At 35.6% G+C, this 14,028-nt stretch overlaps 1 protein-coding gene across 2 annotated transcripts in view; it reads right to left on the reverse strand.

Annotated features, from left to right (window-relative positions):
- Nucleotides 1–464: 464 nt before the first annotated feature.
- Nucleotides 465–14,028, reverse strand: part of MEI4 (meiotic double-stranded break formation protein 4) — a 127,535-nt gene continuing 113,971 nt past the window's right edge. For both annotated transcript variants that reach the window (XM_050314265.1, XM_050314266.1), the window contains one exon: nt 465–4,376. In XM_050314265.1, coding sequence (XP_050170222.1) covers nt 4,125–4,376 — 252 coding nt within the window. In that variant the 3' untranslated portion in view covers nt 465–4,124. The remainder of the gene's footprint in view (nt 4,377–14,028) is intronic.

The following is a 14,028-nucleotide window of genomic DNA, read 5'->3' on the forward strand; positions in this document are numbered from 1 at the left end:
CTTCAGGGGACCTAACAGCAGCTTCCAGTGCCTGTGGGAAATGTATCAAGGAGATAGGTCCAGGCTCTGGGTGGTGGGAAGACTGAAGACATGTCATAAATGAAGCAACTATATACAAGTTCAGACTGTATACAAGGAAACATTTTTTCACCATGAGGACAGTCAAGCAGAAAAGCAGGTTATCCAGTCTCCGTCCTTGAAAGTTTTCAATACCTGACTGACTATTAAAACACCAACACACAATGTTGATTTGACCAACACTGTTTTGACCCCACAGCTAAACTTGATTCAACCAGGAGGCTGGACTGGATACCTTAAGGTCTCCTCCAACCCAGATTTTCCTAAGATTATGTGAACACAGTTGAATGTTGCACCACAGTAAACTATACAGTGTTACTCTGTACCAGTACTGAATGAAAAAAATATTTATTACAAGATTAAATAAGGTACAATTTTTTTCCCACTGTTGCCAACATATATAAGCAATAACTTGTAAAATCAGTAAATGACAAACATATTATGAAAAGATTCCAAATTAGGCTTACAAAAATATCCTGAGACAGTTCACTTCAAAATCCCACCCACTGCTGTCATTAATAGGCATGTAAAATTCTTCAGTGAATAGAACAGTGAATGAACAGCACTAGAATAAAAATTTATTTTCCTTGTCTCATAATTTTTCTACTCTCATAAAAAGAGACATTCTACCATAAAATTCTTTTTAAAACAGATGGAGACAGGCAGAAAAGACAGTCACCCAGGAATCTAAGAATGTGGAAGAAAAACAAACTACAAAATCATAAAGTGATATTAGGCTACCAATAAATAAGCACTGCTAATTCAACAATATAAATATATAATTTAATTTTATGTGCATATATATATTTGTATTTATAAGGCTGAACAATTTGCATTTGCAAAACTTATCATTTTTCCAAATTCCAAAGTACATTTATTTACAAAAAGGATCTGCAAGACAAAAGAAATATCATTGAACTGTCCATTCTAAAACTGTAAGTGTAACTCAGGTGACACACTCCGGGGAGCAATGACAGATTAGGCCAAGTTATTTTTTTTAAGTGTTTTCTGTTTAGTTCTACGATGTGTTATGCTCAGCACATGGGATTTTGAGATTGTTCTTTTGAGACATCCTACACTCAGCAAAGAGCACAGATACTTTCTATGGGTTTGGTATTCCTCTCTGGAGGTCAGATAGGTAAAAGCTAGATGTGGTCATACCTATTAAGTAAGTACTTTAAGACTTAGTTTAAGTCCAAGATGCAGGATGGTTTCTTGTAACCCAGTTGTAAATCCTCCAGGGACTCTCTCAGTCATCCTGTTTTATTACAAAACTCAGTGATGTTTACTCAAGCTACATCTGACAGTCATTGGACAAGACCAGAAATTGTCTGAAGAGCAGGGATTAAAACCTAGGATTTTGTACTCTAAAAAACAGATAATAAAGGGGGGGATTTAGTTTTCACATTAAGACACTTAAATGGATGTTTGTGGCAGTGAGCTGTATATCTAAGCTCTTGCTATTACCACTGCTCAATTCAGTTGTCTAAGCACACACTTTAAGTGACAGTGCCACTAAAGATGCTCCAGGGTATCAGAGGTTATCTACGTGAAGAGAGAAAATGTGACACAGGACTTAGGGAAGATCTGAAGTCCTTTGTGGTAGTAGCTGGATACCCAGGCCAAAACACTGGGGTGCTTTGCAAGTGTTTCATAGATTAGACATCCCAACCACAGGGAGGCATCTAAATGCACGTGTCTACCTTTGCACATCTTCATCTCGAGGCAAGTCCCATCCTGGTGAAAAATCTCGCCAAGAAATGTGAGACAACAATCTAGTGAGTATTCTGATTGCAGAGGTTATTGCTCCCACCAAAGCTGAGGTGCTCATTAATGTGGTTCACTGGATTATTTAATTTTGCACTGAAAGAGATAAAGAGAGCCCAGGTGACCATGTGACATTCCTTTTGCAGAGAGGCCAGCGTGTGTCTAGATTGCTGCAATGACACTACGAGGGCAGTCTCACCCTGCCTCAATGCTTTCAAAGCTGCATAACTGTTTCAAATCCCTGTCAGAGCGTAAGTGCCATGTACTTATGCTATCTCTGGACACAAACATCTCCTCTCTCTATATGCTGTGAAAAAACACGTCAAAAATCATGTCTCCAGTGAGCAGTTACTTCAAAATTTATCAGCAACGAATATATTTCCCAAAGTATCCATAGCTTTTCCAGTGGCCTAGAGAGCTTGCTGGTGAGAAAATGCTACAATCTGTAAAGAACAAAACGTGTGTCCCTTTGTGCTCAAGTTGCTTTACTAGTGACAAAAATATTTTTTGGCAGTCAATCAGCAAATGTGCAGTGGTGTGCAATCCAGTGCTGAACCTGTTGTTTGGAACTAGAGACTTGAAACACACACCCTTTACTATTATACGGATGCCAGCATCCTCCTGTGTTTTGTGTCTTTTGTTTACAAACTACTTTTGAATGAAGCTTTTCTGAAAAAATGAAAATTATATCAATTAGATAACAGCTCATTTTGTTGACTTCTTTCCTTGTTGTTTTTGTAATCATGCTTTTAGTGCTGTGGAGGGAGGAGGGAGAACTGATTCTCTTACCTTAATACAACAAACAAGCAAGCAAGTAAAGCAGTAACAAAAAGGGCACAGTAGTTTCTGAGTAGCTCCAAAGCTTACATATTTATTTTCTTTAGTTTGGCTAAACTCATCTCACTTTGTCATGTGACTTTTCAGAAACACTTGTCTTGTAAATCAAACATTTCTGTTGAAAAACAGTTTGCTAAAAGAAAGTATTAAATAATGTTACCATAGGAGATACCAAATATGAAGTTTTAGAACCAGAACAGTGGCCAGTGGCAAACTAAGAAATGCTCTTTGGGGAGTCAATTCACCGTCACAGTAATTCACCTGCCAATTCACCTGCTTTCTAAATATCGATGTATTTTACATATTTATAAAGTAAATGTTTATTACAAAATAAATGCATTCAAATTAACAAAGTAGTGGTGTTTCAGAGAATTTTCTTGACATAAAAATTGATCTGATGAAACAAGTGCAAGGGGAAGGATAAGGACTAGTGCTCAAAATTTTTTATATTTACAGGAAATATGCATTTCTAGGAGACATAATAAAATTAAAATGTTGTTTGTCTACTAGAAAAAAAGTTATCATAAAAGTTATCATAATATCTATCCTCTAGATTTATTAAATACTCTGGTTCTGTTACGGTATTATTGAAGACTATAAAGACCTGTGATGTTTAAGATAATTGCTGTTAAAATATTTTACTTTAATTATAACTATGAACATAATACCATCACACAGGGGAAAAAATTAAAAATTAGATAAAATGAAAATACACAAAGAGGATTTTATCAACATTCATTAATTTTGAACTGAGAGGTTTAAAGCAACCACTAAATGAGTTATATTTATTCAGATTAGATCCCTGAAATCATTACTCAACTCAGAATGAATTAAGCCTACTGTGCCCACACTTGTGCATACACAAGGAAAGCCAAACAGTATACGAGTGTAAGAGAGTTGTAAAACTGAGCACCGGATTTTATTTTGCTCAGGTAATGACTGTTTTGATTAAACTGGTAACAAAGGCTGTGCTGTAAGTATTTGTAATGATGAGCTACCAAGTTTAAAAATAAACATTTCTATTTCTGCCAACCAGACACTGTATCTAAATTACACAGAACCTATACAACTCTTTAAGGACAGGCAAGGGTTTCCTAACTTGGAATCTTTACACACATTTTATGACTTGACTTTAAAATTATAGTGTTTATTTTAAACAGCACCTGAAACAACTTTCTTTGCTCCACTTTCTCTGTGTACAGAAAAACCAACATATTGTTTTCTATTACAAGAAACAGCATTTATTCAAAATGGCACCTGGATTATTACATTTTTCTCTATATTTAAGATTGGAAATAAATTACATTATCTCTGAAACTTCTGTATAGAATAGTAGTTTAAAGTAAATGTTTTCCAATAACAACAGTTTTCCTGTTTGGCTTGAAAACCTTCCAATGTATACTCCCAAAACAAATGCACTGTTAAAAAGTAGGCTGCTTGTTTTAATCAATTTGCATTTGAGCTGAGTTCAAAAGAACACTCACTCTCCATAAATATAAAGAAAACAGAGGGAATTCCTCTGAGAGGTGAAGAATAATTTGATCAAGGTTCTTCAGAAATTTGATTTTTTCTTCTCCTTCATAGTCTGAGCTAGAAACATTACTTTCTTCTGTCTCATTTTGAAGAAGTTGTTCCAGAATCATGCACAAAGGAAAAACATTCTCATACTGGGTAATGTCATATGCAGAATGGACCTGGGGATAAAAAAAAATCAGTACATAAGCACAGTGTGAAAATGTTTCTGCAGCCCAGCATCTCAGATGGCAGTGTAAGGAATACTGTTAAAATTGGCAGTAGTATTTATATAATCAGAATAGTTTTACATTCGGTATGATTGTTTCTAAGTGCTTCCTTTCTGGTGGTAACAGCCAAACAACTGACACTACATCATACTACGAAAAGTCAACATAATCCCCTCTTTATGAGTCAACGAGAGTTTTCTTTACCTAATTATTCACAGGCTGTGACAAACAATAGTGATGCACAGAAAAAAACAACAATAACAGCTTTGTTTGTTTTAGGCATATAATTAGAATTGGTGGATTTCTGTTTTCTGAGAAAGAAAACAACAAGCAAAAAAGAACTTTTTACTCCTAAATATAGACGATCACCTATTCAATTGACACCTCTAGAAAACAGAAGTCCAAATTCTCAATCTCAATAGAAAATACACAAGCCAGTTCTGAGTCAGTTAAAGTGGAAGAGTCAGTTTGTCAAACAAGCTCACTGGCCAAACTAAAAAATTTTTAAAATCTTACAGCTTTATCCAATATAAATTTACCTGTCCTGTATTTGGAAACTGGAATTTTAAACAGGAGCTTCCCGAATCTCTTCAATACATAGGAAATAACTGGTAAGATAAAAACTTAAATCTTGGGGAGTTGTCTCTCTGGAATGAAATTCTGTGTCCTCCTTAACAGCAAAAATCTACCAAACATATGAGATGACTTTGTTCTGAAAAAGGCTGCAGTTACAGTAGGTAGATCATCAGAACTGAAAGGTAAAACCATAGCTTCTATAAAATTAATTCTATATTTTAGAAAATGGACTGACAGCTCTAGCAGGTCTAAAAAACTGTTTACGCCGCTGGTACAAAGCCAGATGGGTCCAGGCTTTGACACAGGTCTATGAAAAAGTATCATACAATTTTACCCAGACTAAATTATATACTGTTAGACTTTCTGAAGTGTGAAATTTATTATATAATCATGGCTTTTACAAATAATGCAAGTTGGTTTCGATTCCATTAGAATCTAACAAAAAGGCAGCACTTTACCTTCCTCAGGTAGAACTGTGGAAGATTGCTCACCTTGACTTTCTGAGCTAGTAGCTCTTAAAACTAAAATCCGTGTTGAAGCACCCTAGGGTAATGTTTTTCAGGTAGACACCCACCTCAGGGACAATACTAAGAGACCACAGCCATCCTATTGCAAAACCTCAACACAGCAAAGTAATTTTGCTGAGTTTTCTAGACCTCTTAAAAATTAGGTTCATTACCAAAATACATTATCCCCAGCCTTGTCTACTCCTGTTCTGTCTCTCTAGAACCTGATAAGAAAAATCTACAGTTCAAAAGCTGTGCCAAGAATTCAGTACTGACACTCTTATCAGAACAGACAGTAAAAAATATAAAAAAGACAATATTAAGTATTTACATACTTCTAAAATCCAATTAAATCAAAGTGAACAATTAGGGAAAACCTCCTTCCCAACCAGAGGTAAATAGACAGTCTGTTTTAAAAAAATATCAAACATCTGACTCTTGGACAATCATGCCTGATTGTTTTTACTATTAACTAAGAGTGATGCAATAAATGTATTATTTTGCTTATTAGACTAAATTATAGCTTTCTAAGTTGAGACAATAACTGTTATTACTGAATTTCTATGAAATAGATGATTTTAAAGCCCCACAAAGTCTGCTCTTAAGATTTTCAGTGTAGGGGTCATCTGACCAAACACAGGCATCAGCAAAATGAGACAGTTGATCGACAGATGGAAGCAGGGGGTGGAACTCAGCAGCTTGAATGTAGAAATTCATTGCCATTTCAAGGGTATCCAAGGATATCCAAGGCATATCATGAGCAGAGCCTTACATAAGGGTCAGCAGCTGGAAGCCAGGAGGCGCACCTTGGGTTATCCAGTGTGGTATTAGATGTCTGAGTTTTGGCAACTGAGCAGTTCCTGGGGTCTTGCAGGATGCTATTCACCCCACCCTAAACTAGAACATCAGATGCACCATGTCCTGAAACTCTTTACAACAATAAACTGTGACTGTGCCCAGAAAAAAAAAAAAGTGACTATGTTATAAACATATAAGTAGAAGCAAAAATGATGTTCTATGCTTTTAGTTCCTGTAACTTGGATATTAGACGTACAATGTCACAAGCAATAATCTTTGTTTGATTCTTGAACGAGAAATCAATACAACAGGTATTAGAGAGGCAAATTTTGTCACGGCACTTACTCCTGTAACCTCAGGCTCTTCCAAGTAGTTAGGCAATTGTGTTACTTTCAGTAGGTCTTGAAAATTGCAACTAATTGCAACTTAGTAAACTATCTAATTTAGTACAGATAATAGAAGCTACAAGTTAACTAATTAGCTTTCCTCTGCATTAAAGGAAGATTATATTAGGAGGAAGTATTTTTTGAGATAATTGCTTTTCTGGAGACAAATGCCCTTTGAAATACTGTATTATAAAACCGGGGGAGGAGGAAGGGGGGGGCAGGGAATCAGTCTAGAACATTTTCTGGCTCAAGGCTTATTAACCTTTCCAAATCATTTAATAATCTCAACAAAACCTGTCTATTTCTTCTATTAGATGTCTTCTGTAGCACTAATTGACGCAATTACTACCAATGCAGATTTATGGCACAGAATTTGTAGAGGGATATCTTTATTGTTACCTAATGGTGCACAGTCACATAACAGAGCTACTAATCTTGCCCACCAGTGCGTGTAAGTGGGTGGCAGTGTATGTGCATGTACACACACACAGAGCTAATCCTCCCAGAAAGTTCAGAAGGTATGGCTATAAATTAGCACGCCTCATATATATGCTGCTATTCCAGAATATATTAATACCAACCTTAAGGAACACTAATTCTGTCCTTCAGAACGAATTTTACGATAATCACTCTTCTTACAGATCGGATGGGTATGCAATGTGGATTCTGGACACAATTTTTTATGAGATCAGTCCTTGCCAATTTTGCCTCACCAAGTACTTGCAAATGTGTTTCCCAGCAGTAATATGCATTGTCATGCTCCTCAGTTTTTAATTTAACTTTTCAAATTATTTTCTGATTATGTTTACTCAAAACAAATTTTTCAGAGTTAAATAATTTTAAAAAAATATTATTTATATAAGATTGAGCTTTACATGAGATGGAAACAAGGGCTACAAGGACCTCCTCGCTGGATCTGATGATCTGCTAATCAGAATTAATATATTTATATCACCAAGTTCAAAATGCAGGAAGTATCAAAGCTTTTGGTTGAAATTAATTCTCCAAGCTTCTCCTACACTACATGGCAACCACCTGGAATAGAATGCATATTTACTAAACAATCTGAAAGCAGGGAAGAAGTTCTCTTACCTGTCTACTTTACAATGCTATCACAAGAACATGAACTAATGCGTTAAAGGAAACTGCTATGTTCCAGGTCCCTGGCCCTTTATCATACTTCCTCTTTGACAAAAAACAGATCAGATGGCCCTGGATCAAATTCTAAGCCTCTGCTCTCCTACTGGATATATTTGGAGTCTTACTGAACAGATCAGGAAATAGATTAGTGCAATTCTTAACTGCACTTAGAGTATTTCCGTTCTCTTAGTTGCTCATGCACATTCATATAATGTATTCAAATGCCCTTAATAACAGCAATATAAAACAAGAAAAGAAGAATAAATTTAGCTTTGAAGAAATTCTCTACAATTCTTAGCCATTTCAGCAGTCACAAGTCATATTTCTAGTGATGAAGTCTGTGAGCCTGGAATTTTCACATGCAGAAGACCGATACTACTTTCTCAGTATAAGCGAGTAACTTCTATTCCGTTTATATCTCAAAGGACCCATAGAATAGAGACAATACTTTGCCAGTGCAAATAAAAATTAGATGAAAAGAAAGAAAGTATCTTCATGGCAACTACTATTTGCTTTCATGCAGCTCAGATACTTATGTAGGCAATGGACAAAGTGTCATCAACACCTGCACACTCTCTGGAATAAGATAGAAACAGTTCTAACTGGGGAAAAAATCTTTTTGGTTTAGAATGGAAGACCAAAATGCTGAAATTTCTGACAAAATTAAAACAATTAAATTTCATTTAGAAGCACCATTATGTTTGATGAATGACAAAAGGCATTCCTCCTTTTCTATTTCTATAATTAAGTTAAAATCTGCTCAGACTAAAAAAAAGTCCTGTGATACCAAGTTTAAACATATGTTGCAACAAATAATTATACACAACAGAATGCTGTATAAAATACTGACATATCGATACAAACTTTAATCAAACTGGAAAGATGAGCATTTATACACTTCTACTGTTTAGGAAGTCATAAAATTAACACTTCTAAAAGATAGCTATCTTAGCAGAAAAGTTTTCTGCCCAAATCTTTTCAATCCATCATATTCTAACAGTTTTGCTTCTTGTAAATTTTTTCTTGCAACTTTTGCCTCTCCAGCTTCTTGGAAAACCTTTCCTATGCAGCAGGGATATAACTTTTTGCTAGCAAGGTGTCTTCTCTATGTCTCAATATAAAGTTGAAAGTTGGTATTTTTCCTCTTTTACATGGTATATATTTTTCAGAGAGGCATAACGGGTAGACTGAAATAAACAACAGGATCTGCTAAAGCCTGGCTAGTTTTGCCTTCCAAGGGAAGCACAGGCAGTAGGAACTGCAGCACCACCAGTTGCTGGGCTGTGACCACTTAGTTAAGGAGGATGGAAGACAGAACAGAACCAAATCTGCCATCTAGCCCTTTCCAGCAAAAATCCCCCACCCCTGTCCCCTCCTCAGAAAAGCAAATGCAGCCAAAGCTGCTACGAATTTTCCAGAGCAGGTAGAAACAGACAAAGAGCAGACATTTTTCTTGATGTAGCCTACCACTGACCAACACATCATTCCAGCAAATAGTCCCAGTGCCCCTTTGCTTCCTTGCAGGTGGCTGCTAGTACAGGCATGAATGAACACGTGCAGACTGAATTCTTGGCAAGAAAATTCAAATTTATGGGTTAGGAGGCCACAGAGTGAGTGTAAGCTGATGTCTTGGGTAACACAGAACACAGGACCCACACAAACTACCAGAAAATATCTGAAGTAGAGAATGCATGTTAGAAAATGTCTGAGCTTGATTCATACATTTCTAGAAACACAATCCTAGAGATGCTGCTTCATGGACAATTACCCCAGCTCTGTTTTTTTGTTGTTGATTTATTTGCTGACTTGGCTTTCTGGTAGTAAGAAAAGATACTCCATCTAGAATTAAAAGGAAGGCAAGTCGACTAAACAACATACTAAATGCAGCCACTGCTATTCACAGAATTAAAAAAATTATTTCTGTGCTCACTCTGCCTGCAAATAGGAGGAAGCTTCTCTAAAACTGTCTTATGTATTTTAACACTGCAGTTCTAACAAGTATGTAATTATAAAACCAATTTCCTAAGTGGAGAAATATTTGACAGCATCTCTTTTTAGAAAAAAAAATTTCTAAATTAGCATAATGAAAAATAAGAAAGGAGTGACTGACTGGAAACTCTATCAACAACTGGTCACCATTTAGTAAATTTTGTGTTTGCTAAGGGAATGCTGACCAACTTAAATTTTCAGTAAAATCAACATTGTTTTACTACACCCATCCAGTCTAAATCAGAGGTTAATGGAAATATATTTCAAGAACGACTCAATCATTTTCTCAAATGGCAGTTCATTCGCATTTATGAATAAACAAAATTAATCCTCATAGGAAATTCTTTCTGGACCCTTCATTTTTCTTTTGAGAAATCCCTATCCAGGTTACCCATTGCTGTGTTCAAGTGTTAAACACAAGACATTTTTTTGGAGTACAGTATGTTCATTTGGATAGTAGGACTTTTACTTCAAAATAACACAGAAATCTTTTAACTGGATGTTCCACAATCATGTGAATAATTTCTACATGGATCATTAAAATTTACAAAACCAACAAAAACACAGTATAAGAAAACACAGTAGGACAGAAGGTTATCTCTAATTGCTCTTTAACGTTTATATAATATGTTGATATGTATCCCTAAAACATGTAAGGCAGGCATGCATGAAAGATTTTACTAAGAATCCTTTTAATACTATTGTGTTTAGGTAAAAGGTAATTATAAATTGTCATGACACTGGATTCAGCTTTTAGCTGATTAGCACTTCTCTTTAATTGCTTTTTTTTTTTCTGACTTGAAAAGCCTATTTCCTGAAATCCCTCCCAGTAATCATAATCCTCGTAACCATGTCAATATTCACCTGCCAAGTAAGTTCAAACTGATATATGCCCTCTTTCAGTACCTAAAGCAAAATTCACGTCACCTTAATTTCCTTATTTAAATTTATACCCCCACCCCAAATTTTCAAAATATTTTGATCTTTTATTCAATGGATTCTGAAACTATAATTGCATCATCTTTATTCATTCTGAGTATCATTCTCTTCTCAGGTAGCTCCCTAAGATTCAACTATTCTGCTTAGAGACCAAGACCAAATGTGACTGCAGAAAGGGCCAAGGAATTACTAACATTTGTGAAAGTTAATTTCCAGAGGAGGGCCATCAGCTAAACTCTTGGAACAATAGAATCTACAGCATGTGCAGTGACTGGTCCTGAGAAACATCCTGCCAACAACACTTCAGATGTCCCAGCCAGCCTCATGCTACAGAGGTTTCAGAAGCAACAGTAAGAAGCTTGTCAAAATACTATCAGCCCAGACACAACAACTTGGCATACCTTGGAAAACACTTTTTATAGAATTTCAAGTGTTTGTTCTCTTTGCTATGACCCAAGAGGAAGATACTTATACCTGAGGCATCTATGCACTGTGCTTCTTCCACATATCACTGAGCAGGGTCATCTGTTACCAGCCCTTACTATGACACACAGAATTACAAGCAATTCCCAAGCCATCTTAAGCAATATTATTCTTATCTAGTAATACAATTTCCTCAACACCTTAAATATGTAAGAAATTACAGAACCAACCTATTTAGTTGAAAATCATACAAAATATAAAATGTCATGATATCATGAGTACACCACAGTGTACCTAAAAGTTTATATATATGCATTAAAACTTCATTTTAGAAGAAAATACATCTTTTGACTAAAAGCATGATAAAACATAAACCAGAATTGATTGCTCCTACAATCTTTTAGGCTTTGCAGAAACTAAATGTGTATGACTGTGAGCAAATACATTTTTGTTTTCAAATTTTACTTTTCCATTAATTATCCATTAGACTCTTTAGAAAGCCCCAAACCAGTAATTTTCTAGAAATTTTCGCATTTTTTAATTTGTATGTTTGTTCCAACCACTTCAGCAGCACAGTAGTGTAAACAGACAGTAGTGTAAGAAGGTTTTTAAGAGCTACAGAGCAGCAGTTTAGAATGGATACTATCAAGAAAGGATGAATCTGGGAATGCCAGGATTTGAAATGACCTAGAAGAAGCCTAAAGAAAATCTAGGAAGATTTATATATGGCAAGCGAAGCATGTGATTTTTCACTCTGGTATAATTTCTTATGCCAAAGTTTCAACACAACTCAGTAAGACTATGCAGAATTGAAAAGCAGTGGAGAGCTTGACAAGCAGCTCATTTATCTTTCGCAGAATCTGTGTGAAGCATAATGTTCTGATGTTGAACTGGATACTTAAGAGCTGAATACCCCAGCAAAAATACAGATGATTTTATCAATAAAGACAAAATAAATATTTTATCAATAAAGATAGAAATGACCAGAGGTGCACTCTTTTGCAGTGACCCAAAAGGAGACTATTGCAACCAAACTACAGAGAGAAGTTCGATGCAGAAGCATCAATTCCAGAAAAATATTAGAAACAACAACCCAGTTGGAGTTTGAAGTCTGTTGAAAGTCAAAAAGGATCTGAACAAAGCCCAGTGAAGCAACATCTGCCTTGAGAAACCTGAAAGACAATGTTTTAGGCAAATTACTGAACTGTCTGGTGGACCTGCAACAGAAAGCTGACATAAATGTACCTGTAGGGGCCCATAAGGTACCCTGACAACAGTTAGCAAGCTAAAGTTTCCAGAAACACAGTCATTCATGTGAATGTAGTATGACAGCTGCATAAAAGAAATGTCAAAATATCAAAAAACCCAAGCAGAGAATAACATAAACAATGGCAGCAAAAGAACAACGTGTCAGTGACGCCATTGGAAGTAATTTCATTTGTTGGAACTGAATTTTAGAATGGCCTAGGTTGGAAGGCACCTTAAAGATCATCTAGTTCTAATTTTTGTAAAAAATAAGAGTTAAAATCCACATTTCAGCTCAGGTTGCGATGTCCTCTGATGGCCTGAACCAATGATAATATAAGGTGAATTGCATTGACAACCTCTCCTGTCTTCCTTAGCAGTTACAACTTGCTCTGCCACTCCTTTCCCTGCTGCACTTCCATCACCATCTTTTTGTCTCTTCTCTATTTTTTCTCTCCTCTACCTCCAAAAAATAGAAGGCAAGTGTCCAGTTGGCATGACTGTGAGTCTGGGCCATGTCTCTGAATTCTGAATCTGGACAAAATACAATTTTTATTTGATTTGAACTTCCCACAAGAACATGGTACTGAGGGAAAAAAAAAAAAAAAAAAAAAGCAAGAGTAGAAAATGAGCAAATTTTCAAACTGAAAAAAAAGATAAGCTTCAGTTGGAGACAGATTTTTTTTTTTTTAATTAAATCATCTGGAACAAGAAATAAGACGTTCCTAACTGTGGACCAAATGTAATAATTCAAACTATCGCTACGTTATTTTCCATAGGACATTATTTAAAATCAGGTAATAATTACCAGTGGGCAATACATAGAAGAATGTAGCAAAGCTTCTTTAAGTGCCTTCAGTGACACAATAGCATTCCTCTTTTCTCTTTGCTACAGATATAATGCTGTAAATCTAATGCAATTTAACATATTTGCTTAATTTATTAGGCAAGATTTAAATTACTGTGAAAAATATTAAAAGATCACATTAACAAATCATACTAAACACACAGGCCACCTTGCTCCTCAAAATTCTTTCAGATGACTGCAGGAAATACATTAACAAAAATACGACAGAAAATCATTACAGATTGACTCATTAAAAGAGCACAGAAGAGACAAAATCAAACCCTATCAGAATTGAGGTACACAGATCATCTTTGTTATGATGTAACTGACTCCTAGCAAATTTCTAGTTATTAGAAGGTCTGGCCTATCTGGCATAGTAAGCATAATATTACAAATCAGTGAAAGACACCAGCCTCAATATAAAGAAAATCTCCTGTTTTAATGTTCAAACTTATTTTATTAGAAGAAAGTCACTCTTCTCCATCTGAGCTTTCATGCGTTCATTGCTGTTAGTGCTCACATAAGACAATATTTGTGTTATAGCACAGGGAAAACTTCTGGGATAATAGCAGCAATTTGCAGAGTGTGAACAAATAAGAAAGAGAATACTGCCACATTTTTATGGCTTTAAAGTAGCCATGCAATACATTGCTTCAAGATTCCCCTGATGACAGCAAATTAACCAATAGGGAACACATGCTCTGACTGTTTCTATGACCAAACTTAACTCACTTAAATTGAATTAAGGTTCTCCT

Source organism: Myiozetetes cayanensis, unplaced genomic scaffold, assembly GCF_022539395.1.
Source record: "Myiozetetes cayanensis isolate MyiCay16 unplaced genomic scaffold, myiCay2020 scf2-11, whole genome shotgun sequence".
In the NCBI taxonomy this organism is placed as follows: Eukaryota; Metazoa; Chordata; class Aves; order Passeriformes; family Tyrannidae; genus Myiozetetes; species Myiozetetes cayanensis.